Source organism: Canis lupus, chromosome 2, assembly GCF_003254725.2.
Source record: "Canis lupus dingo isolate Sandy chromosome 2, ASM325472v2, whole genome shotgun sequence".
Classification (NCBI taxonomy): Eukaryota; Metazoa; Chordata; class Mammalia; order Carnivora; family Canidae; genus Canis; species Canis lupus.
Window position 1 is genome coordinate 39127943 of NC_064244.1, and position 26931 is coordinate 39154873.

General features: G+C 44.6%; 1 protein-coding gene across 1 annotated transcript; it reads right to left on the bottom strand.

Moving 5' to 3' along the window:
* Nucleotides 1–1687: 1687 nt before the first annotated feature.
* Nucleotides 1688–19497, bottom strand: PLAC8L1 (PLAC8 like 1). Its single transcript, XM_025448154.3, has 4 exons — nucleotides 19255–19497; nucleotides 13953–14089; nucleotides 3189–3325; nucleotides 1688–1887 (listed from the first exon to the last, which is right to left on the bottom strand). The coding sequence occupies exons 1-4, from the start codon at nucleotides 19374–19376 to the stop codon at nucleotides 1747–1749; spliced, it is 537 nt and encodes a 178-aa protein (XP_025303939.1). The 5' UTR covers nucleotides 19377–19497; the 3' UTR covers nucleotides 1688–1746.
* Nucleotides 19498–26931: the final 7434 nt, after the last annotated feature.

The window sequence follows — 26931 nt, forward strand, 5'->3', positions numbered from 1 at the left end:
TGGTATCTCTCTTTGGAAATCATCAGCTCAAGAGGTTCTCTATGGTGATAGAGAATGGCATAGTGAAGTCCTTGAATGTGGAGCCAGATGGTACAGGCCTCACCTGCAGCCTGGCTCCCAACATCCTCTCGCGCTCTGAGTGCCCGGGCCCAGACACTCCTTCCACTCTTTCGTGTTGCACCTGCCCAGCCCTGGACAAGGGCCCACTCTGCTCCAACTTCAATGAGGTCCACCCGGTGGGAATTGTGACCAAATTTCTGCAATAAACATTTCAGGCTCTCAAAAAAATAAAAATAAATTAATTAATTAGTTAATTAAATAAAAGCTAATTGAAAAGAAAACTTTACATCCCAGCTGTAGGTGGAGAACTAACATAGTTTGCTGTGAATCTGAGGTAGCAGTTAAATAGTTCTGAGCACTCCTATGTACTGAGTCCTTGCTACTTGCCCCGCACGGTGCTGGGAGTCTTGACGGGTGAGAATCCTCCCAGCTCTGAGGTCAGCACCGTCATCCTCCAGAGGAAGAAACTAAGGCACAGGCATTAGAAAGTTTTCCCACAAAACGAGTGGGAAAAGCAGAGAGGGAGACAAACCACGAGAGACTCCTAACTCCGGGAAGCGAACAAGGGGTGGTGGAAGGGGAGGCGGGGCGACTGGGTGACGGGCCCTGAGGGGGGCACCTGACGGGATGAGCCCTGGGTGTCAGGCTGTATGTCGGCAAATCGAACTCCAATGAAAAGAAAAGAAAACGGAAACTTGCCCACAGCCACGCACTCAGCAAACGCAGGCGGCAGTCTGGGATTCAGGACGAGGCTCCTCAGCCCAGTCGGGGCTGCCGCTCTTGGCCGCGGACCGGACTGCGTTCGTGGGGCCGCCGGGGTGGACGCGCCCCGGGACTGCGGTCACAACGTGCCCCTAACTGGGCGGCTCGGGACGACGGGCACCATCCGCCCGGTTCTGGAGCCTCGAGGTCCAAAACCAAGATGTGGCCTGGGCGACGCTCCCGCCAAGACCTCCGGGAGGCTCCTCCTCGCCTCGCGCGGCTTCCGGTCCCCGAGGCGCCCTTGCTGGTGGCCCCACCCCGGCCCCGCTCGGCCTCCACGCGGCTGTCTCCCGCCGTGCGTCCGCCCTCGCGGCTCGTCTCCTCTGGTGAAGACGGCGGTGGTGCAGGGAAGGGGCCTCCCCTCCCCAATGGCGTCTGCGAGCCTTGTTGCCAGGTAAGGTCCCATCACAGGCACCGCGGGCTAGGATCTCCCCGGATCTGTCCGGCCCGGGCGGCCTCGGGGCGTCGGAGGGGAGAGCGGCTCAAGGGACGCGGCGGCCTGGGCCCTGCGCTCGCCGAGCGGCGTCCCGGGGCCGGCGTCCGGCGGGCGGGCTGAGGGGGCCGGGGTCCGGCGGGCGGGCTGAGGGGGCGGGCTGAGGGGGCGGGCTCCCGCCGCGCTGGCCCTGAGGGAGCGGGCGGCGGAAGAAAGCTTCCGAAGGAGGGGGAGGGGAGGCGGAGGGGAGGGGAGGGGAGGGGGAGGGGGCGCCGGCCTCCCCAGCCCGCGCAGTGCGCAGGGCCGCGCTCCCGCAGAGCCCGCAGCGGGGCAGAGGCCAGGGACGCCCCCGCGGCGGCGGGAGGGAGGGACGCAGCCAAGACAGGAGGGGAGCCCTCATTTATTCTTCTGCTACTTCAGTGAAACCTTAAGAGCAGTGTCTCTTCTAAGAGGAGTTTGAGGGGCGGGGGCGGGGGGCGTCTGTCGCTCCGTCACACAAGGCTGTCCCTCGTTGAAGCGGCCGCATAGGTTTCGTAGAGGCGGGCGGCCCGCGTCCTGAGCTCCCGGGCCAGCTGACAGACGGCGAAGGGCCAACAGCAGTGCACGGCCAGCCAGTCCTCACACAGCGTGGCCTGCGGGGAGAGCCGGCTCTGTCCTGCCGCCGCCGCTCTACCAGCTCCCGGGGCCTGGCCGCCCCGGTTCAGGGCCGCGGCCCCCCTGGGGGGCCACCCAGGTGCCCCGCTGCTCAAGTGCTCATCGGTCCTTCACTCAGGGACCGGCCCTGCTTCGGGCTTTTGGTGCACACTTCACACTTGAAAGCCCCGATTTCCCTGTCAACCTCTTTCTTTTTCCTACTAGGACTTAATATTTATAATGACTTTCTTTCTTTCTTTCTTTCTTTCTTTCTTTGGAGTGGGGTGCCAAGTGCATATGGTCCAGAATTCTCACAATAAGGCCGCACGGGAAGTAAAAAGTACATCCCTCTTCCCATGGCTGTACCCAGCCACCCACTTCACTTGTCTGGGGGCAACCGTCATTGGCAGCTCTTTATATACACTTCCAGATAAATTCTATGTCTACGCAAGTGTATATATAGTCCTTCTATGCAAATAGTTGCATATTTCTGTGTCTTGTACTTTTTTTTTTTCACTTAAAAATCTATTTTAGGGGGCGCCTGGGTGGCTTAGTCAGTTAAGTGTCTGCCTTCGGTTCAGGTCATGATCCCAGGGTCTTGGGATCAAGTCCCACTTGGGATTCCTGCTCTGCAGGGAGTCTGCCTCTCTCTCTGCCTCTGCCTCTCTGTCTCTTTGTGAATAAATAAAGATATTTCAAATAAATATATATACTTACATATATTTTTGTATTGATCTAGCTCAGTGGTCCAAGGGTCCACTGAAATATGTATGTAATAGGGATCATTCCACATGAATATATAAGGAGGTGCCTTGTTTATTTTTGACTCTCGTCATCTTGATATGTGTGACCTGTCTATACTCGGGCTCTCATTGTCCCCCAGGCTCAGCTGCACTGGAAAGTGACTGGCTCTTTGAAGCTCCCTCCAGGGAACCCCCAGAGTGAGCTCTGCATGTGCCACATCATCTGTATCTTACATCAGACTACCCCAAGAACACCCTCTAAGTTTGGTGCAGTTCTGCCCATCATCTCAGGGGGCAGGGAGAGACAGAGAGACAGAAGTAGCCCACTGACCAATAACCGGCATTCGAATAGGCGCCCCAGGAAACACCCCTCACAATGTAGCCTTTTGGCTCATACAAATGAAATCAGAGATTTCTTCCCTTCCCTCTCCCAAAGTCTTCCACTAAGTGTGGTGTTTTCAAGCATCCTTGCCCAGACTTTTTTTTTTTTTAAATCACAGGTTTGAAAGACATTTAGGTTTACATAGATCCAAGTTCATGTACACGTTCAAACTTACCCGTATTTTATGTCTCTCTCTGGTGCCAATTCTCAGCGCAAAGGTGGACCCAGGTAACAATGGCCAACAAAGGCACTCTCCGTGATGCCTGGCGATGTCACACTCAAGGCATATTGGACAAAACAGGCCACAGAAACCTGTCGATAACCACACAAAAGAAAGCCACGGCTCTCATGTGCTCAGAGCAGCCTCCCGTCTCCAAGAGCGTTCAGAGCCCTATGCCGTTGACCCGACGCTACACTGTCTCCCTGCAATCAAGGACTGACAATGAATAACCAATTGTCAAAACGCAGCATATGAAAATTGCCGTAACTGAGCCACATCAAAATTGTCCTCTTTTGTTAAACACTGGCAAAGCCGAACCTGACACAATTCTGTTAGCGTTCACGACGGTAATTGTTTTTTCCTGTCAAGAGAAAAGCATTAAATAATTTTTTACACTTGAGTCGTCACTGTGGCTTCTATTATGTTCATCTATTTTCAATATTTAAAATAGACCCAGGATATGATACTTTTGAATAGCAGGCATCTTTTTCTGTAAATGGGACTGAAAGCTCTTTCATGGTGCACTGGTTCTGCCCGCTAGTCTCCTCAGGACTGTGTTCTATTGCTCAGGCCAGAAGGTTACTCTAATTTTTGCTAGTTTCATGGAGCCACTGGCATCTGCCAGTTTTAATCAGTAAACTGTTGGAGGCTTGGTTCCTAGAACAGCAACTGGAAACAGTTCGTCATTTATTCATTCGTTGATCTTTAACTCCTGATATTGTTTCCTACACATTCTGCGTGAACCATCTAACACACAAGTTCTGTTTTAAATAAGTTTTGGGTCACAGACCCTTTTGAGAATATGGTGGTAGCCATGAAATCACTCTTCAAGGGAAAAGAAAAATATACAAACATGCAAAATTGTGCATTCAATTTGTGGGGTCCAAGGATCCTCTGAAAACTATCAACAGACAGCGCGTTAAGAATTCCTCATATACAGTTAAAGTGTTATGACGCCTAGCATTGCAGATGAGGATGATCTTGAAGAACGCAGAATTTGCACTATAAAACAGCAAAAAAATGAAATAATAAATACCAAAAAGCTAACCATGACCTGTAAAGCACATATGCAATAGATGTTATTCAGATATAATTTAATTTTTTTTTTTTTTATGATAGTCACACAGAGAGAGAGAGGCAGAGACATAGGCAGAGGGAGAAGCAGGCTCCATGCACCGGGAGCCCGACATGGGATTCGATCCCGGGTCTCCAGGATCGCGCCCTGGGCCAAAGGCAGGCGCCAAACCGCTGCGCCACCCAGGGATCCCTCAGATATAATTTAGATATGAGAAAATGAACAGATCGTAAGTGTTCTGTTGGGTGAGTTGTGACAATCACGTTCTCACCCAAGCAACCAGAGAAGTAGAGCGCTGTCCTTAGGGTTCCTCATGGCCCTTCCCGGATGACCCCAATCTTCCCATCCCCACTCCCGAGGCAACCACTGCTCTGACTCCTCTTCCCATAGATAAGTTTTATCATCTTCTTGGACTTCATATGAATGGAACCATGTTTACTTTTATATCCAGCTTCTTTTATTCAACTTTGTTTCCTGAGGCTCATCTTTGTTGTTCTGTGAATCTGTAGTACGTTCTTTATTGCTGCTGAGTGCTATTCCAACATATGAATACAGAGCAGACTGTTTCTCCGTACTCTCACTGGCTATTCCATTTTCTGCTGTGGTGAACAAGTACTATGAACATTCGTGTACAGTCTTCATGCGGACATGTATTTTCATTTCCTTTATGTGAATTCCTAGGTGAATTGCTGGGTCATGAAGTAGATTTATGTTTAACCTGACACGAAATAAACAGTTCTCCAAAATAGATGCACCATTTAACAATCCCACCAGCAATGGATGAGACTTCTAGTTGTTCCACATCCTCACTAACATTTACTATGGTCAGCGCATTCTATTTTAGCCATTTCAGTGAGAATGAAATGGTAATGATCACAGCCTTTTAGTGCACCCGACAGAAAGGCTCAAAATACCGTGTCATTAGCATACCAGAACTTCCTGTCAAAGGCCTGTCTCTGCTACCCCTCCTTCCCTCCCTCCCCAAATGGTGGGGAGTGCGAAGACCCACTTCCAATTTCAATGACAAAAAAGTAAAATGCTAGGAATGCTATTTTATCTTAGACACCCCCCCACCCCCAGAAGATGTTCCAGGGCTCTGGACTTAACTGTCACTGTGAGGGAGTGAGGTAGCACACACACAAAGGGCAAGAGAACTCCATGCAGAGGAGGACAAGGAGCAGCCCATCTTTGAGGAAAATAACATCTATTTCTTCCATTCAGGAGTCGTGAGATAATTTGCTAAATCACGTACTGTAGGCATCCCTTCACCCAAAGCAAACTCTGAATTTAGCCTTCAGTCAATCTGAGATGTTTTGCCCCACATTAAAAAAAAATCATTACCCTCAGCCAGATCAGAAGCCAGCCCCTCCCCACCACCTTGCAGCGACCACTGGTGTGAACAGCTGGAGGACAGATGGCCCAGTAGACTTCCTGCAAGTTCCCAGTAGTCATACTATAGGCAGTCCTGAATTGGGAGACTTGGAAATCATGGCATATAAAAAAAAAGGTCAATCAAATCTCATTTTATGCATGGATTATGAAATAGTGCAAATGCCTGCAAATAAATTAATCAAAAGTTGCATAATTATAAAGCTGGCAAGCTAAGTGAATAATAAGTTGTGTTTACACAATTGCCTGAGCTGTAGCACCATCATCGGCAGGGACAAATGCCCACCATCCTCTCAGTAAGCATATTGTAAAGACATTGTTTTGTGCTTTGGAACTCCTGTATCTCATCTTTATGAGTTGCATACCTTTTTAAAAAGCACGTGCTGTTATTCTTATTTTTAATCCTTTCCATCAGATAACCGTGTTATCTAAATGTTCATTAGGATGCAATTCTAGACGCTGAAGGCAACACAACAGAACACACGTTCAGTTACCCTGGGACAGAAGTCAGATGAAGTCAAATGTGATTTAAAAAACAAAAATCACTATGAAAGCTAAATTCTTATTATGTAATAGCTAACATTAGACTTCACCATGTGCCAAGCCCTGCTAAAAATACATTGCATTAGCCCACTTAATTCTCACAACAATCTTATGATACAGATACTCTTACTGCATCCATTTTAATGGAGGAACACAGATAGCCAGAGGGATACATTTATTGGGAAGGAGCAGAGGTGAGATTTGAACTCAGGTAGTCTGGCCCCAAAGTCTTAACTACTACACACAACACCATATGTTCTTGTGTTTTATGTATTCAGTATGTCACAGCAGCTGTGGATTTGTGTGCTCTGAGACAGTATCCTCACTGCCACTACTCTGCATTTATTCCTGTGAGACACTCTCACATCACACAACTTTAGGAAAGTTCTTTTTTGTCAGATGTCACTACGCGATGGAATGAGTGGGATAAAAATTCTCGGCTCATACCTCAATAGGAATGGGCAAAAGTGGGACGATGGAACACTGTCTTAAAGAATCTCTAGAAGAAAATTTTGCGACATAGTTACAAACTCCTACAAATCAATATGTAAAGGACTAAACAAAAGAAGAAAATGGAGCTAGAACATGAGCAGGTAATTTACCAAAGAGGAAACACAAATGACCAATAACAACTGTGAAAAGTTAATCATTAGTAATCAGGGAGATGCTATTGAGGCAATTGGAAACCCGTAAGAATGCCAATTTTTTTCAATATTTACATTGTGGGGAAACCATAGAGAAATAGGTACACAGCCCTTTTGAAGGCAAGTTGGGTGAAACTAGGGCAAGTTTAGATACACCAGAACTTAGTGATCCCACTTGTAAGCATCTACCCTACAGTAACATCTACACATGTACACAACGAGGCAGCACAGGGGTGTCCACTGCAGCATTGTTTGTAGCTTGAAATTGAAAACTTTAATGTGCACTAATAGATGCAAGTGTAAATAAGCCATGATGGTGTAAATCATATTCTGGAATAAATAAGAATGCAGTGAAAGATTAAGTACCAACAGAGTTAAATCTCTAAGACATATTTTGAGTTAAAAAGAAATTGCAGAGGTGCCTGGGGGGCTCAGTCAGTCAAGCATTGTCTGACTCTTGATTTTGGCTCAGGTTCTGATCTCAGGGTCGTGGGATCGAGCCCTGCGTCAGGCTCCACACTCAGCAGGAAGTCTGCTGGAGATTCTCTCCCTCCTACTGTCACCCTCTGGGCTCACTGTCTCTCTGGTAAATAAATAAAATCTTCCAAAAAATGACGTTGCACAATGATACAAATACCACTATACTATTTATGCTTTGTTTAACGAGTTAGAGAAAAATAGTACTTATTACTAATGGCTACATATACAAACACCAAGAAAATGATCTGTAAGGAAACCTTCCAGACTGATTTTATAAAAAAAAAAAGAGGAGACATGATTTCCTTTTCTGTAATGTTTCTTTTTTTTTACAAGGTGAACATATTCATGTGTTATTTGTGTATATACATATACACAGATTTATTTATTTATTTATTTATTTATTTATTTATTTATTTATTTATTTTATTTTATTTTAAGGAGCTCAGGCTCTAAAGGGATTTGAGCCAGAAATTTAGCCTCTTTCTCTTACACCCAAAGGCCTGGTGGTTATGTAAGCATCCACAGCCTAACTGTTCCTGGCCTGTCCTCTGAGATGGGCTCCCCCCTCATGCATGGAATGTGATTTATTATTCATCCTTCTAACTCACAGGGGAGTCAAGATCAAAAGAAAAAGCCTACACAGAACCAGAGTGCAGAGCTCCAGAGAGCAGAAGGAGGAAAGGTGGGTGGAAACTGCAATGAGGCACAGTGCCGATCAATTATTCCAAAAAGGCAGAACTATCCAAAAGTAAGAGATGCTCAAGAAAGAAATGGGGCGCACTCATACATTGTGGGTGGGAGTGTAAATTAGTACAACTTCCAAATGGAGATCCTGTTGGCAGCATCTATCGAGATTTAAAATGGTACGTACTATTCCACCAGCAGGTTTATTCCTTGGCAATTGTCCAACAGGTAAACTCACACACATGCAAAATGACACCTGTACAAAGTCACTCACAGAGCACTGGTTTGAGCAGCACAAACTCTGGAAACCACAGGAAGATGCACCAATGAGGGTTTCTGGATAATTTATGATAAATTCATACGATAGAATCTATGCAGCAATGTAAAATATTGGGTGTAGAACAGTGTGTGTTTACAATTCCACTATTTGTAGAAATTATTTATTTATATACACGGCACAGCAGAAAACCTGGAAGGAGAGGTACCAAACTACAACAAGGATGATCTCCAACAGCTGGGTTTTGTTCTTTTCTACATCTCTGTATTTTTCTTTTTTTATGATGATTACAGGATGGTTTTATAATAAGAATAATCTACTTTCATATAAATTTATTTTGTATCTTCACAAGCATATAGACCACATGTGGACTCAGGTAAGAGTAGTTGCCTTTGTGGGGAACTGGGTGGGCAGATGGCAAATATATCAAAGGCGTAGGTGCTTTTGAATTTTGCATCCCGTGCATGCTAAGCTATTCAAAATCTCTCTCTCTCTCTCTATTTTATTTTTTTTTATTTATTTATGATAGTCACAGAGAGAGAGAGAGAGAGAGAGAGAGGCAGAGACACAGGCAGAGGGAGAAGCAGGCTCCATACACCGGGAGCCTGATGTGGGATTCGATCCCAGGTCTCCAGGATCGCGCCCTGGGCCAAAGGCAGGCGCCAAACCGCTACGCCACCCAGGGATCCCTCTCTCTCTCTTTTTAAAGCACTGAGCTGGCTCCAAAGGAGAGAAACCCCCTTTCGAGAAATGCTCAAAAGCCAAGGCTGCCAGGTTCCTGCCAGGCATGGTGCAGAGGAGACTTAGACAAGCAGGGGAGGGGCCAGACCAGCGGACCACAGTATCCCTTCCAACTCAGAGGATTTATGACTCTTCCAATGGAGGGTAAGACAGAAAGAATCCAGTGAGAATCCAGGTTAAAATGCATTCATGGATGGGTTGTTCAGGAACTATTTATAAGTGCCTCCTATGGACCAGGCGCTCTGCTGGGCACAGCAGTGGTCCCTGATTTGAGAGAGTGTAGCTTTACTAGGTTATAGTTCAGGGACACAAATCTGAAGCCTTTTCAACACCTTCTTCCTCTTCCAGAAAACCAAAGACAATCCCGGCCCACTTCATCCTATGCATCTTGGGTATGTGATGATTCCCAGTCCCACCAAGCTCTTTACCCCCGATGCTTATGGTGCCCTCCACAGGGAGGCTGTCTGAGGGGCAGGTTTCCTCCCACCTTCCAGGTATCAGCTTAAGTTGGTTCCCCGAGGAGGCCATCCCTGACCCCACTCCCCCACAGCTGCCTTCCATAACGCCCTATTTATTTCCTTCATGGAACTTATCACAACCGTCATTATCTTGGTAACTGATTTATTTGCTCATTGTCTCTCTCCTCTATGAAAACTTCTCTGCCTCGTTCGCTGTTAACGTCTGTAATACCCATCACGGTCTCCACACAGGTAGGAACTCAGTAAATATGAAATTACACACCCAGTGGATTATGCCTCACACATAAACCTTCCCTGGGGCACCGTCACAAATGTCCTCAAAGCTGGGATACTTCACCTTCGACCCATGACAACACTTAGCAGCCACTCATACACCCTCGGCTTCATCCTCCCAACTGAGCTTCCAGCAACCCCATCTCCAAAGGACTCAGAAGCACCCACTGGCCCATCCCAGCGCCCTCTGAATTCAGGGGAAAGCGCCCAAGTGGGAAGAGGGAGGCAGTGTAAAAAATGGAATTGCAATAAAATGAAGAAGCCAAATGTCAAAGAGAAATGGAAATCGCTGCTGTTCATCACTTACCCTTTGTTTAATGGGTGTCAAATCGTGGCAATAATTCTCAACATGTAACAGGAAACTCTCCCAGGATGGCAATCTGTCATGGAAAGCAGCTTTCCTTTTTGTTTCCAAGTTTGTCACAACTGTTTACACACTGGTCTGCTTGAATTCAAATTCTATGGCTAGGGGCGCCTGGGTGGCTGAGTTGGTTAAGCATCTGCCTTTGGCTCAAGTCATGGTCCCAGGGTCCTGGGATTGAGCCCTGCATTGGGGGGGGGGGGGGGGGGGGTCCCTGCTCAGCAGGGAGCCTCCTTCTCCCTCTGCCTCTGCTCATGCTCTCTCTCTCTTGCTCAACTGAACAAAATCTCAAAAAAAAAAAAAAAAAAAAAAAGATATTTTGTGAATAAAGTGGCCCTTCTAAACAAGAAAAAAAGCCCAGGGTCTGTAGCACTCTGAGTCCACCTGTGTCCTGGGAATGAGCATGCAGGAACGAATGTTTAAAGCGATGTCACCTCTAAGTTCTTCTCTGAGCTAGTCAGCTTAGACACACTATGAGCAATCATACGATGGAGGTCCACCCGGGGAATAACTGGGACACAGAACATTCCAGTCACTTTGGATTGTATGGCCGTGGCCCCTTCTCCACAGGTTGTGCCAAAATGTAAAGAACATTGATTTCACATGTCCTCCCTTCTCACCTTGTCCCCAGAATGAGCTCTCAAGTGGACAAGCAGGGAATTTTCAGAAGACCAAGTGTGGTTGGTCTGAACACCAAGGGGGTGGGGACAGAGCTAAGGAGTGAAGCGGCATTTAAGGCTGGGAGCGGTGAGGACGATTGTTTCTTTACCCAATGAGGTGCTCTTGCGATTGAGTAGAAATCACGGAACAGCAGCCAGTCTACGCCTCCTGACTCTGCTCTCAACACGCTGGAGGATAGTAACAACTTGTAGTAACAATAATATTAATATCTAAGATTCACTAAGCGCATCGTTGTGTACTTGTTGGGCATTTCCTGATAACAGCACCCCAATAATAATTGTGAGAGACTATCCCTTCACTACTGAGGGCAGTACCGATAGGACCATCCTTTGGAATGACTGAAGCTGGGCAAAGTGAACACCATCTGCTCCATCAATTCTTGGAGGGAAAAACAAAAGGATAAAAATGTTTGGAGTTGATCAGAGCATCAGCTAGCTTCTGATAATGCAGCTTATCCCTTCTAAGCTTAGTTTTAAGGTGATTTTCTGATTCTGTGAGCTACCCCAAAGCCTTCTGATGAAATCCAGTGTTTGTTTCTTTATTAGTTTCCTAGAGCCACCATAACAAAATACCACAAACTGAGCATCTTTAAGCAGTAGAGATTATTCTCTTCATACTCTGACAATAACAGGAGGGAGGGGAGAGGAATGGGTGACACAGGTGATGAGGATTAAGGGGTGCACTTGTGATGATGAGCACCAGCTGTTGTGTGGATGTGTTGAGTCACTATATTGTGCATCTGAAACTAATATGACACTGGATGTTGGCTAACTGAAATTTAAATAAAAACTAAAAAAAAATATTCTCTCACTGGAGAATTCTGGAGGCTAGAAGTATGAAACTAAGATGTTGACAGGCTTAGTTCCTTCCAGAAGTTTTGAGGGAATGTCTATTCCATGATGCCACTCTCTAAGCTTTTGGTGGATGTTGGCAATCCTTGGCATTCTTTGGCTTTTGGATGCATTATTTCAATCTCTGCCTCTGTCTTCCCATAGCTTTCTCTTCTGAGTGTTTGTGTTCAAATTTCCCACTCTTACAAGAACATCAGCCATTGGATTAGGATCCACCCTAATCTAGTAGAACCTGACTACATGGCAGACACCCTATTTCCAAATAAGATCACATTCAGAAGTTACAGGTGGACATGAATTTTGAGAGGGCTATTCAGCTGGGTAGAGCATGCAACCCAGAAAACTCTGATCCAGTTTAAGTTCCAAGCCAGTATTAAGAATGGGTTATAAGCATTACGTTTTAATCTTAACAACCATCCCTGAGGAAAGTGAGCACTTTTATCATCCTCATGTTAGAGGGGGCAACATGAAGACCCAGAGAATTTGTTCGAGGTCAAATAGCCAATAAGAGGCAGAGCTAAGATTCAAGTCAAGCTCTTCTCTGATACGAACATATTCTCCTCACTACATTATATTCTAGGCTTTGCCCTACTTGAAAATGCACTGGTGGCACCCCAACCCCCACCTACAAGCTAGGAAAGGAAAATGGCCCTCTTCCCAATTTGATGCTAGGTCTCCACATCTCCACAGCCAGTCTGTCTTCTTTGTACATCAGCACTGGGAGACAACCAAAGTCAGAGTAATTGGAAGAGAACAAGGAAGAAAGCTGAGAGAATCAAAGAATGGTTGCCATCATTATCTGATCAGAAGTCTACACACATAGCAGAGGCAGGAAGAAACCTGCTGAGCTCTGCATCAGATGGGCAAAGGGACAGGGATGGAGGGTAGGGTTCTGTACTAGGCAGTCTCTCCTCTGTGAGGCCTAGGCCAACAGTGAAGAGCTCAAGTGTAGATGGCCAGAGCACCAAAGCATGGCGGGAGAGCTTTAGCCTCAGCAAGATTCCTCGCTGAATAGGGACGTGGACCAGGTAACGGCTCAGAGGGATCTCTGATCAGTCCTGTGAGACTTCAAGAACAAATCGAGATCTTCCCAAAAGCCAGCAAAGGGCAGGGAAAGCCATATTGCTCAAAAATATTGAGATCCAGGGTCTGCTGGATTTTGAATGTTAGTGATTAATGCTTGTCCAACAAGGAGACCTTCCCCCACCCACCCAGCATACACAAGAAAGACTCTGTAGCCAAGCTGCTCCCTCGGGCAAAGGCAAGACCTGGAAGGGGACGCTGATGTGGTACCAGAGATGTGTTAGAATGTCCCATGATAAAAATGGAATCCATGTGCTTTGAACTTCATTCCCAGAGGAAAATCATGTAGCTAGAGGACAGTGTTACTGATACCAAAAATAGAGCTGAAACAACATCTGAAAATATTTCAGTCAACATAAGGGGCGTCTTTTTGTGATATCCTTGTTTTTATAAGAGTCCTACATATTCCTCATAGAAACACTAGAAAGAGATGCACAAAAAAGAAAATAAAAATTACTCATTAGCCTACCATCTGGAGGCATGCCGTAAACATTTGTATTTTTATTCTTCCAGATATTTTAAAAATACTTCCCTTTCCCCCAAAATGGTGCCTAACATGCTTAGTTTTATAGTCTGCTTCTTTAACTTAAAAATGTACCAAAACATCCTTCATCCCATTAAATGCTGTTCGACAACATGACTTTTCATGGCTGTATAATAACTCATTGTAGGCGAGCCCCCATCAAACATTTTGGGTTATTCCAGATTGTTGCTCTAATAACCAATGCTGCAGAATTTAATGTTGCTAAGTCTTAGTGCATAATTTATTTCCCAAGCCAAAGTGCCTAAACAAATGTAATTACTTGGCCAAAAGCTATGTAGCACTTGAGGTTCTTTTTATATGTACTGCTAAGCCATCCAGCAGGAAGGCTATACCACTCTGTACTCCCACCAGCAGCAGATGGGGGAGCCCATCTCACATACCTTTGCCAAAGGTGGATCTGGTCATTTAAAACATCTTTGAGGTCACTGCTTATTCTAGAAAAGCATCCTTACCCCTGAAATGCAAGATGTCTCCCGCCAAGGAGTGCATGTGATCAGTCCAGTTATTCTAAAGCCGTTAGATCTCTGTCCATATGCCTAACATAGCTTCTGCACGCAGGGATGCCTTGGGAAAGAAAGAGTCAAGGAGGACTTAAATGAAGAGGGGAAACCTACAGATTCTCTTGTCTCTGCAGACACTGAAGAGGCCGGTGCTCCAGTCTCCACCAGTCTGGACAATCGCTGTGACTGTGGTCCTGCCAGTGGCTCCCCGGATGGGCTGCTTCACCACAGCCTGGGCTGGCCCATGGCTCCTGGAGAGTCAAAAACAGTGACTAACTTGAAAACAAAGTTGATGGTTCACAAGGATAACCATTAAGCCAAGACATAGTGATGCGGAGAAGAGAGAGACCCAGTGATGATGCCTAGTGGCTCTTAACCCATAGCCCAAGCTCCTCGCCATCTGCCCCAGTCTTACTGTTCCTCTGACCTTATCCTAGCTCTCTTAGTGGCATGATCATTCCTGATCCTGTCATTCACCATAAAATCCAGCCTACTTAGTGTTCCTTGGAGTTTCATTAATAGCTAGATTCACAAATTTGGAACCAAGAGGCCTCAATTCAAATGCCAACATGGCACTTCCTGGCAGCTTGACCTTGGCTGTTGCTTAACACCTATTTCCATTTGTTCAAATGTACAATTAAAAATAAGTAATTTTATCAGGTTATTGTGTTGAATGAAGGACATATACTTAGTTTGCTGTGCCTAGGGAGTATGTAACCAGCTGCGCCGAATGAGACTACGCCCCAAAGGTTTTGAGCCTTCATTGAAGAGACCAATAAGGACCAGACATGGAAATTGGGGCTAGGCTATGGAAGGGCAACACGCAGTATCATTTAATTGAACCAAGACTTCAGAAGATGTCTTTTTGTTTGTTTGTTTAAGGATTTATCTTTTTATTTTGGTGGGGGAGGGGCAGAAGGCAAGGGAGTGAGAAAGAGACACTTTCAAGCAGACTCCCCACTGAGCTCGGAGCCCATCGTAGGGCACGGTCTAACGACCCTGAGGTCCTGAGCGGAAACCGAGAGTCAGATGCTTACCCCACGGAGCCACCCAGGCCCCAGAAGATGTCTTAATGTCAAAGTGCTGCATGGCTGTCCTCGGGGGACCACAGAATACACCTTCAGATCATTCTCCCTGAAGGGAACAGATATCCTATGCCCTCATTCTGAAGTAGGAAATACAGGCCCGGGGGATGGGCTTCAAAAGTGAGGTGGAAAAACTTCCTTCTCTTTCTGGGGCCGAAAGTGGGTTTTGCCCAAGCTCCTACCGTGGGGATACCTGCGGTGAGTCCCACAGTGAAGGGGGAGCTGCACTGGCCTATGGAAGGGCCAGATGGAGGGATGGTGGAGGGACCACTTAGAGCCTGTACACGGTATGATTATCCCCTTTGAGCAAGGCTCATTAGCAGTTTGTCCCCGCCTCTGCTGTTGTGAAGAAAGCCTGCCTCTGACATGAGACAAATGAGAGACAGCAGAATGTCTTCCTCTAACAGCTGCTGTTACAGGACTAGTCACCAGGACTCAGCACCTGTGACGCATGGTCTGGAGGCCAGAGTGGAACATTCCTGAGCACCTTAAAGCAACACCCTGCGGGCATCATGGAAAGAGCAGAAGGCCCCTTTGAGAACATCTAAATCAGGGCAATAAACCCAAGGGGGGGTGCGTTCTCGTTACTCAGACGCACATCTCTTTTTCATTCCACCAATACTGCCCATGTCCACGCCTTCCCAAACCTGATGTGCTTTCAATAAACACATTAGCCTGTTAAAAACAAACAAACAAACAAACAAAAAATGCCCACACCTCACCCCAGGCCAACAGCTCAGGTCTCCAGACAAGACAGAAATCAGGATTCATAACAAGGTTGCTGGTATCAGGACGACAAGGCAGTCGTCCTGATACCAGCCTGAAACATGACACAGGTGGATATGGAGGCCTCTGATGGCCACAACGGCCTCTGAGTCTCCCACGGGGTGAGTGGTGATGTCAGCGTAAGAGAGAGATGGCAAAGAGGGATGCCTGCGTGGCTCTGAGGTTGAGCGTCTGCCTTCGGCTCAAAGCTTAATCCTGGGGTCCTGGGATTGGGCCCCCTGCAGGGAGCCTGCTTCTCCCTCTGCCTGTGTCTCTGCTTCTCTCTCTCTGTGTCTCCCATGAATAAATAAATAAAATCTTAAAAAAAAAAAGAAAAGAAAAGAAAGAAAAGAAGAAAAGAAAAGAAAGAAAAGAAAGAAAAGAAAAGAAAAAAAAGAAAAGAAAAGAAAAAAGAAAAGAAAAAAGATGGCAAAGAACACAGAATGGAGGGAGGCTGGCGGGGAAGAGGGTGGGTGGAACATGGCCAGTCTTAAGTGCCAACGAGACAGGAGCTAGAAGGTAGGAGAGCCTGGAAGAGGTTAGGGTCAGGAGCTACCTATCTACAAGTGTCAAGTGGAGCTGCGCACCCCAGCCCCTTTAGCCCTTAGGCATTTATAGACAACGCTTAGAGGCTATCGAGCTGTTCAAGAGCCTCCAACAGTATCTGAGGTCTGGAAAAAAGTACTGACTCCAAACTATAAAAACTGCAAAGCAGACTGCAAAGTTAGTTAATACTCAACTAAACATAAAAATCTAGCATTATGTCATCATGGTTCATGAGATGGACATAATGCTAGATTTTTATGTTTAGTTGAGTATTAACTAACTTTGCAGTTTTTATAGTTTGGAGTCGGTACTATAAAAACAATTTGGGAAAAAAAATAAAATAATAAAATAAAATAAAATAAAAATAAAAACAATTTAGGATTCTCATTTTGCAAAAAATTCCAAGTATGAATGACTGCTGAGAAATAAGAACCAATCATAAAATGAATTAATGCCAAATAGCCAAATAATTTCAAAAACAAAATTTAAAAAATCCTTTCACTTATTGTACAGCAGGAAAAAAAAATGTGGATATAACGTGTGGTACGGGTTGGTTTTAATACATTTGTTACAGTGTAGGTTAGGGCCCACGGTATAGACTGAATCGTGTATCCCCCAAAGTCGTATGTTGAAGCCCAGCCCCTGGTGTGACTAAATCTGGATACAGGGCTTTTAGGGGATGATGAAGGCTAAGTGAGGACTAGGGGTGGGAGCCCGGTCTGCTAAAACTGCCATGCAGAAAGGCCACAGAAGCACCCAGCGAGAAGGCTGCAGGCCACGTGGACTGACCTCACCGGAATCCGGCCACGTGGGCACCTGATCTTGGACTTCCAGCCTCCAGAAAGGTGAGAACACAGCTTTCTGCTCATGAGGCCACCCTGTCTATGATATTTCGTTTCCGGGGACCCAAGCAGACTGAGTCAACGTGAAGATGTCAAATGGCTACTCAAGAAGCCCCCTGCGTACCCGCTTACTTCCTCTGCTCCCCTGTGAGCTCCTGGGGTCAGCGGGCACACGCTGCCCCTCTGCTAACCCCAGAACCCCGCACCGCACCGACACCGAGCGGGCCGGTGGCTGCCCGCTGAGCTGGACCATTCGTTGAATGCATGGGTCTCCTCTGTTATCTTTGAGTCCTCCTCGGACCCAGCTACAAATAGTCTGATCTTCGCTGTGTTTCCTCCTCCAGCCAGGGCACAGGTCTCAGGTGGTGAGAGGAAACCAAAGCAGAGAGTGGCCTCAAAGCTCCCCCCCCACCCACCCAGTGTAGGGCCTGGACCTCCCAACGTGCTGCTCACACCTTGGGGTTTCCGTCCTTATAGGAAGAGCTTCCAGTCAGCTCTGAATTTAGTAGAATTTCTGAGGCCTGAGCCCCTGGATTGGACCTCCCCCTGGAATGGACCATTTACAGCTTGCAGTCCTAGAACAGAACTTTCTGCTCCTGGCTCAGCCTTTTAGGATGGTGAGGAAGCCTGTCCTCTGTTCTAATCAAGTAGCAAAGAGATCAGCTTCTCCTGGTTGGGGGGAAAATGGGTTTGCTTGCCTAACTTTGAATTCAGCAAGTATCTTACTATCCTAATACCCTAAATCTTTGGTGATTTTGATATTAAAATGTTTGAATTGACATGCACTGGCTAACAAAATTCAGCTCAACATTACAGCTTGGGTGTCCTAATGAAAGTAACAAGCACAGCTACCCTCCACGGAGCACCTGCACCACCAGGCCCCTCGCAGTTCCTTTACCAACCGGATCATTAACGGGGGGGGGGGGGGGGGGGGGGCTGCCACAGGCCTCAGACTAAAGCACCCGCTACAGCTGCCTGTACAGCTCTTAGCTCCGGGGCCTCCCGGGGAATCTGATTCTACAACTAAAACCCGGAGTTCAGGAACAGTGGACGAGGCGCACGGTCACGGAGCTTTGCTAAATCAGAGCAGCTGTCCATTTGCCATCAAATTCAGCGAGTTCTTCATTTAGTGGAAAGAGGACAGATTTCAGACTCAGGCACACTAAAATTCACTCGTGGCCTTCTAGTTGTCTAGCCTTGGGAAACCCGAGACATCATCGCCCTCAGCTCTGGTCTCTCTCCCTTGAAACTGGGTTGAAAACACCCACCCTCTGCAGTTGCCTGAGGATTCCAGGGGGCCGGTGGAGGTGGCTATTGTCATTCTGACCTCCTGAGCCTGCCCTTACCCCTAGGGCACTCCTAACCCTACTCTGAGAAACAGAGGGAGGAGGCCTGGGGCACTCTCTCAGGTGTCACCTGTGCAGCCCAAATACCCCAAACTTCAATCCCGGGGACCCATCAGCCTCTGGTTTTCCCACAACTAATAGTTTTCTCAGGAGAGAGAACTTTCAGGGCTAAACTCAGGACAGTCCCAGGTGACCCAAGAAGGTTAGTCACCCAGAGAGATAGAGGCAGGAGGCACGGTGCTAGGAGACTGCTAGGAGATGGAGGAGAGGCACGCCCACCCCCCTTTCTCACCTCACTCTGCTCAGATCTCCCCAACCTAAGCACATTCCCCACCCGGTGGGGTGCTTCCGCCTGAGGGTGGGTTCCTGAAACCTCTTCCTTGATTAAACTTGCAATCCTAAAAAGGGTTCATTCTGCCTTCCACTCAGGCCTCCTTGATTACTTCAAACTTACCTGAAGCCAAAGCCCTTGAGTTCTGATTTCAAAGGACTAGAAATTACTGGCAGCCAAACAGAAGTCAAGTTTTACCTGGTCAGGGATTCAACATTGAAAGTTAAGAATAAAGAGACACCCTTTCACCCAAGCCAGCCCTTCTTTCACCAGCCAAGCAGGGCCCTAAGGAGCCAATAATGAGTTGCCCCTTTTCAAGTATCCTTGAAAAATGATAGCAACTACTTTCTTCCCTTGTCCGGTTTTCTTCTCTCTGGCTCCTCATAAGAGATTGATTTGGGTGTGGGGGGGGGGGGGGAGAGAGAGAGAGAGAGAGGGAGATTTGATATGCTACCCAAAGAGAAAAAGTTAAAAGGAAAAAGAAATCACCCAACTCTCTACCTCAAACTGGAAATAAGATGCTGTTCATCTTCAGAGATGAGTGAAAGCAACAGAGGCGAGTGTATGTTGAGCAAGGAAACATCCTCAGGAAATTGAGAGAAGTAATTTCCAAACCAACTCATAGTGAGGTGTTCCCTCACTGGGACTCTTCTCCTCCCTTGGACAAAAGGCTGGCTGATTCTAAACTTAGTTTCAATCCAAAGTGAAGCGAAGCATCTCTTCTAAAGAATGTTGCGTTGATATTCTGGAACCTGAGGTCATAGCATGGACCTAACAGACATGTTACTTCTTTAAAGGCACGTACACATCTAACTGGTTAGGTCCATGTCCCGGGTACTAGGAGTCTCCGAAGGACGCCTCTAGGACCTGCCTGATGGAGGTGCGGACCCCAGGAATGCTGGCAAAATGTCCAGAAAGGGGAAAAAAATTAGAAAAAAATTGCAATTGAGGGAAGAGTTCTACAATCATAAATCAGCATTACATGAGAAAGACAACGGGAGGAAGCTGCCGACTATACTATATATTCTTCTCATCAGACCCACGGAGAATGACTGTGGAGGGTTCTAAACTTCAAAGCATTTATTTGAGCAGGTGTGTGAAGAAAAGCCTATATAATACCTCCCAAATCAAGATTCTTCAGCTAAGCTTCCTAATTGCCTTCATTCACTGTGTTCTGGCAACTGTGTCTCCTCACCTCTAAGGACCGTCCTACGTGAAGCACGGCCGTGTTTCTCCTGCTTACCACTCCAACTCAAAGTGCTTAACGCAGGGTCTGCAACATAATCAGCATTCAGTAATTTGTTCAATAAATGTGCTACCTGTGAAAAGTCAACTTTGTAAGGATAACAGAAATTAGCAAGTGATTACTAGCTTTGCAAAGAAAAAAAAAAGATTTACAATAAGATTCCTTTAAGGAGTGAATAACCATTGTCCATGTAAGCTGAGTCCATACGGACTCTGGATCTCTGGAGAATTCCAGAAATACTCAAAATCTATCTTTAATTTTTTTTTAATATTTTATTTATTTATTCATGAGAGATACAGAGAGAGAGCGAGAGAGAGGCAGAGACACAGGCAGAGGGAGAAGCAGGCTCCATGCCGGGAGCCTGACGTGGGACTCAATCCTGGGTCTCCAGGATCACGCCCATGGCTGAAGGCGGCGCTAAACCACTGAGCCACCGGGCTGCCCAAAATCTATCTTTAAAATGGAAAGTTCTGAGGTTTTTGGTTTTGGTTTTGGTTTTTTAGTATTGTTACAATAAAAACCCTGGAATTGATTTCAAAAATATATACCTTATATATATAATACATATATACATACACATACACCTTTATAATGGAAAGTTCTGACAGTGATCAAAATGGAACCTTATTTTTTTATTTAATATTTTATTTATTTATTCATGAGAGACAGAGACAGGCAGAGACACAGGCAGAGGGAGAAGCAGGCTCCATGCAGGGAGCCCGATGTGGGACTCGATCCCGGGACTCCAGGATCACACCTCGTGCCGAAGGCAGGCATCAAACCGCTGAGCCACCCAGGGATCCCCAAAATGGAACTTTAAAAGAGTTATAGAGGTTTGGAAAATACCAAATTTAATGTCATTAAGAGTAGGACAAAACTCGTATTATGGACCTCTTGGTATGATGCAGTACAAAATAATGTTTGACCTAAATTTCATCAAGTCTCTAGGCCACTGTCCAAAAGAAATACAATGCAAGGCCACATATGCAATTTTAAATTTTCTAGTAGCCATATTTTTAAAAAGTAAAAGAAAGGTGAAACTAATTTTAAAGTATTTTAACACAATTTATTCAAAACATTATTTTAGCATGTAAACAATAGAAAATTATTACCAAGGTATCTTCTATTCTTTGTCATACCAAGTCTTTGAACTGAAAGCATGTCCCACATTTTTTTTTTAATTTTTATTTATTTATGATAGTCACAGAGAGAGAGAGAGGAGAGAGAGAGAGAGAGAGAGAGGCAGAGACACAGGCAGAGGGAGAAGCAGGCTCCATGCACCGGGAGCCCGATGTGGGATTCGATCCCGGGTCTCCAGGATCGCGCCCTGGGCCAAAGGCAGGCGCCAAACCGCTGCGCCACCCAGGGATCCCCATGTCCCACATTTTTACAGCACACCTCAATTGAGACTCTCCACCTCTCATGTGCTCTAGACAGGGGGTTAGTGGCTAAACTACTGCACAGCACAGCTCTAGACTGAATCCCAGGGTAAGGAAAATGAGGGATAGAAGAATAAAATACCATTTACTCCTCCAGAGTGAAGTGAGTACTCCTCTGTCACATTCCTAAGCCCTTAGGAGTAAGGATCACATCTTATTCTGTTGTTTTGCTTTCTGGAAGTGAGAGGAGGGGTGCCCACCTTATTACCAATCAAGCTGTAAGCCTAACAGTGGGCAATTAGAACACTTAATTGATTCTGCAAGTCTTGGGTGGCATCTGAGTATTTTCCAATACAGAGATGAAGTTGTGTGCAAAGACAGCAAGGAGAGGAAACAGTGTAACCAAAGTACCAGATAACAAGGAGGGCCTACCAGAGCCAGGCACATTGATCTCTACTAGTCACTAGAACAACTGAATGAATGAATTTTTCAAGATAAAAAGAGATGGGGACGCCTGGGTGGCTCAGTGGTTGAGCATCTGCCTTTGGCTCAGGTCATGATCCTGGGTCCTGGGATTGAGTCCCGTATCAGCCTCCCCATGGAAAGCCTGCTTCTCCCTCTGTTTCTGCCTCTGTTTCTCATGAGAAAATAAAATCTTAAAAAAAAGGGGGGGGGGGGCGGGAATCCCTGGGTGGCTCAGCGGTTTGGTGCCTTTGGCCCAGGGCACGATCCTGGAGTCCCGGGATCGAATCCCACATCGGGCTCCCAGCATGGAGCCTGCTTCTCCCTCTGCCTGTGTCTCTGCCTTTCTCTGTCTATCATAATAAATAAATCTTAAAAAAAAATTTTTTTAAAAAGATAAAAAGAGATGGACACAATGACCACAAACTAGAGAAAACACAAGAACATACTACCTCATCCCTATGCCAAAAATTTGCAGTGACTGTGCAGACAAATCAACTTCAAATTTCATCCTGGAATCTGAGAATCTTTACAAGGCCCAATTTACTTACTGGTTTTCAATTTTCCTCTCATTTCTCCCAGATAAACATTCTATTCCTGGCATTAACTCCCCACCAACCACATACTTATTCTCAGCTCCAGGCCCTTATCCACACCTAGTTCTAAAGTCGGGGAGGTGGATCTGCTCTGCTTCAACCTCTACTCCAGGCCCAGCCCTCCTTTATGGTGCTGCCTCATCTTTGAAGTCTCATCGGACTTCGGTCCATATGAACTTCTCCCTCCTCTTATAGCCCTAACATGACTGCCCTCAGTCAAATAGATTCCTGTTTTGCATGTATGCATTCTTTGTTTAACAAGTGTGTTGCAGGGGGCGCCCGGGTGATTCAGATGGTTCGGTGTCTGATTCTTGATCTCAGCTCGGGTCTTGATCTCGAGTTGTGGGTTCAAGCCCTGTGTTGGGTGTGTATTGCAATGAACTGCAAGTAGGGAGGCCAAGGCTCTAGCTTAGCTCTGCCACTAGTGCATATGATCTTCAGGCCACCTCTCATTTCTGTTTCTTCATGGGGCCTCCATGCAATCCCCTCAGCACACCAGCTACCATGTCCCTGCCTCAGAGCCTTTAGACCTGCTATATTTTCTTTTTGTCCAAATTACAAGCTAACAAATGCCTTTTTTGCCCAGATTATAGGCTTTTTCCCAGATTACAGACTAACAAAACTACGTATTCATTTGCCGTTGCACCTACAAGCCCACTTCTAGAAATTTACTCCCAAGGTTCACCTCCACAGGGGCGTCTGTCTGGATCAGCTAGTGAAGCATGTAACTCTTTGATCTGAGGTTGTGAGTTCAAGCCCCATGTTGGGTGGAGATTACTTAAAAATAAAATCCTAAAAAAAAAAGATATGCCTCTACAAATATAAAACCACATATTCACAAAGTTACTCACTATATAATTCTATACAAAGTCTGTAAAATATCAAAAGCTCAGAAACAATCTAAGTGCCATCCATAGGAGATGAGATGAATAAACTGGTACGAGTGGACACAGCAGTAGGACACAAGGCAGAGAGAAAAGAAGAGGCAGAAGGGAGAAGGGAGGAAAAGGAGGAGAAGGAAAGATCTCTATGAACTAAAGTGAAAAAATATCCAAGCTATGTTAACTTTAAAAAGCAATGTGTAAAAAAAAAAAAAAAAAAAAAAAAAAAAAAATAAAAAGCAATGTGTAAAATAATTATATATAACATGATGCTTTTTGTACAACAAAAGAGAAATTAAATTACATATAGAGAGAGGACAAAATGATGGTCGCCAGAGGGTAGAGGGTGGAGGGATGGACAAATGGGTGAAGAGGAGTGGGAGATACAGGCTTCCAGTTATGGAACAAATAAGTCACTGAGATGAAAGGTGCAGCACAGGTAATATAGTCAGTGGGATGATAATAGCACATTATGGTGACAGATGGGAGCTACACCTGTAAGCAAGTACAGACTTGCTGAATCACTGTACTATACACCTAAACCAGTGTAACATTGTATGTCAATTATACTTCAGCTTTTAGAAAGTACGTATAAATATTTACTTATTTTTGGAAAAAGAAACACAGAAGAGACGATGCAGAAACTAATGAGAGTGGTTAGCTACAGAGTATAGAAGGGAATATGGTGCAAGAGAGAAAAAATTCTCTAAATGGATCAATCTTTTATTTTTGAACTGTGTATTTTACTTATTCAAAAAACCTGAACTCTACTTAGTAGATTTGTTGTTAATAATAGTACTGAACTTCCAATTCTGAAATCACTAAGAGACCAAATGAGTAAATTTATTGAGGTTACAGCATGTCTAAAAAAAAAGAATCCATCAGTCCAGTGATTTCAAAACAACGATGAAAGAAAACAATTGAGAGCAAAAGGGAAACCTCTTCTTTACAGAAGAACTATATCTAATAAATACAAAAGAAATGACAAAATTAAGAACTTACCTTATTACAACTATCCATGTAATAATAAATGGCAGAAACATGACCAGTGAATCCTGCCATTTCATCACAGTTTGTAGCTAACAGAATATTCACATAAGTCTCCAAATAATCACCTTATTAATTTTAAAACGGAAACAGAACCTTTTCAATGGAGAAATCCACCAATAATATATCAACATACCAATCCTAATGTGATACAGGGAAAACATCACCCATGTCATTAGCCTTGCCAAGAATTTTAAATCTGAATCTAATAATGAGAAAATAGACAAATTCAGATTGTGAGACAAACTACTACCAACTGCCATGGAGTCTTCAAAAATGTTAGTCATGAAATACCAAAAAAGAAAAGAAAGTAGAGAAACTGTCTTAGCTTGAAGGTGAAGAGACATGACCACAAAATCTAATGCTTGATCTTTGATTAGATCCTAAGAGTTAAAAAAAAAATTATTAATGGTTACTGGGGAAATTTTATTACTTCATTTTTATTAGGAAAGCTTATTACCTAATATTACTGCATCATGTTAAATTTCTTGAGCAAATGTATATACATATACACACACACACACACACACACACACATACACACACATATATAGTGATTATACAGGAGAATGTCCTAGTTCTTAGGAGTTACATGCTACAGTATTAAAAGGTAAGGTGTCATGCATGGTGTGTGTAATTTAATGTGAAATGGTTCAGAATTTTTTGTAAGTATATTCGAAATGCAAAATGGTATCCTGGATTAGACCCTACAATAATAAAACAGTAAAATGACATCAGTGCAAAAACTGGTGAAATCCAAATAAAGCCTATAATTTAGCTCTAATTTAGTTAATAGTAAAATACCAATGTTAATTATTTAGTTCCGACAACTGAACCAAGGCTATATAAGATGTCTGTTAACACGAGGGGAAACTATGAAACTATGAAGAGTGTATAGGAACTCTCTGTACAATAGATGCAACTTTTCCATAAATCTAGAAGTATCCCAAAATAAAAAGTTTATTTTAAAAAAATGTATATTTCGACAGAGAGAAAGCAAAGGTGGCAAAATGCAGCAATCGGTAAATCTAGGTGATAGATATATGGATGTTTATTGGCCAATTCTTTTAACTTTTCTGTAGGTTTAAAATTTGTCAAAATAAAATATTAAAATAAAACCACAGAAGGTTAAAAGTAAAAGGATGGAGAAAGATATTCCACATCAACACTAACCAAAAGAAAACTGATGTCATTATATTAATGTCATAGCCTTTAGGCAAAAAACATTTCTAAAAATGAGGAACACTACCCAATTAGAAAAAGTTCAGTTTACCAGGAAGATAACAGAATTTAAATCTATATACATCAAATAACAGCATCAAAAAAAAAAAAACCATACGAACTATAAGGAAAAATATGTAAATCCATGACCTTGGGAGATTTTAGTACACCTCTCAAAAACAAACCAAAAGAACAAAACAGTAGGATACAGATTTGAACAGTTCAATCTGCCAACTATAACCTAACGGACATATACAGAACATTATGATTGCAGAATAAACATTCTTTTCATTTTTTTTTAAGATTTTATTTATTTATTCACAACAGACACACAGAGAGAGGCAGAGACACAGGCAGAGGGAGAAGCAGGCTCCATGTAGGGAGCCTGACATGGGACTCGATCCCAGGCCTCCAGGATCACACCCTGGGCTGAAGGCGGTGCTAAACCACTGGGCCACTGGGGCTGCCCTAAACATTCTTTTCAGATTCTTTTCAGATTCACACAGAACATGTATAAAAACAGTTAGTGAAGAAAAAAAAAATCTGATAGTATATGTTAATTAAATTGAATTTATATGAAAATCTTTTTTAAAGATGTCAGTTAAAAAAAGCAGGTATAAAAATTGTACATTGACTGGGACACAGTCTTGTCTTTATGGGAGGAGGCACAAGGTAGGCTTCTGAGGTGCTGGCGTTGTGCTGTTCTTTGATTGAATGGTGATTATATAGGATTTTGCTCTGTTGATAATTGTTTTGCTGTTGCTAATATTTTTGTTAATTTAATCTTTATATTTTGAGTATGTGTTATATATTTGTTATTCACTTTTGTGTGTGCATATTTCACAACTTAAAAGGAATTCAAATCCTTTAGGAAGGTACCAAACTCCTATGATTACAGTAAGCTGAATGCAGCCTGTTTTTCTTCAGCATTTCTTTTTTTTTTTTAAGATTTTATTTATTTATTCATAGAGATGCAGAGAGACAGACAGAGAGAGAGAGAGAGAGAGGCAGAGGGAGAAGCAGGCTCCATGCAGAGAGCCTGACGTGGGACTCGATCCCGGGTCTTCAGGATCATGCCCTGGGCTGCAGGCAGCGCTAAACTGCTGCGCCACCGGGGCTGCCTTTTCTTCAGCATTTCAACTAATTGTTGCTTCTTTAGTTGAGCACCAGATCAAGCAATGGGCCCATGCTTGCAGGCTTCCATGTACAAAACTTATGTATCTTTAAACACAAGGAGCATATTCAGCCCAGCAAGATGCTCATTCTAAGAGAGGCACCAAGGATTCAAGCCGGCAAGAACAGAGGATCTATGAATTCCAACTCACACTTAATCCAAGGAGCAGAGG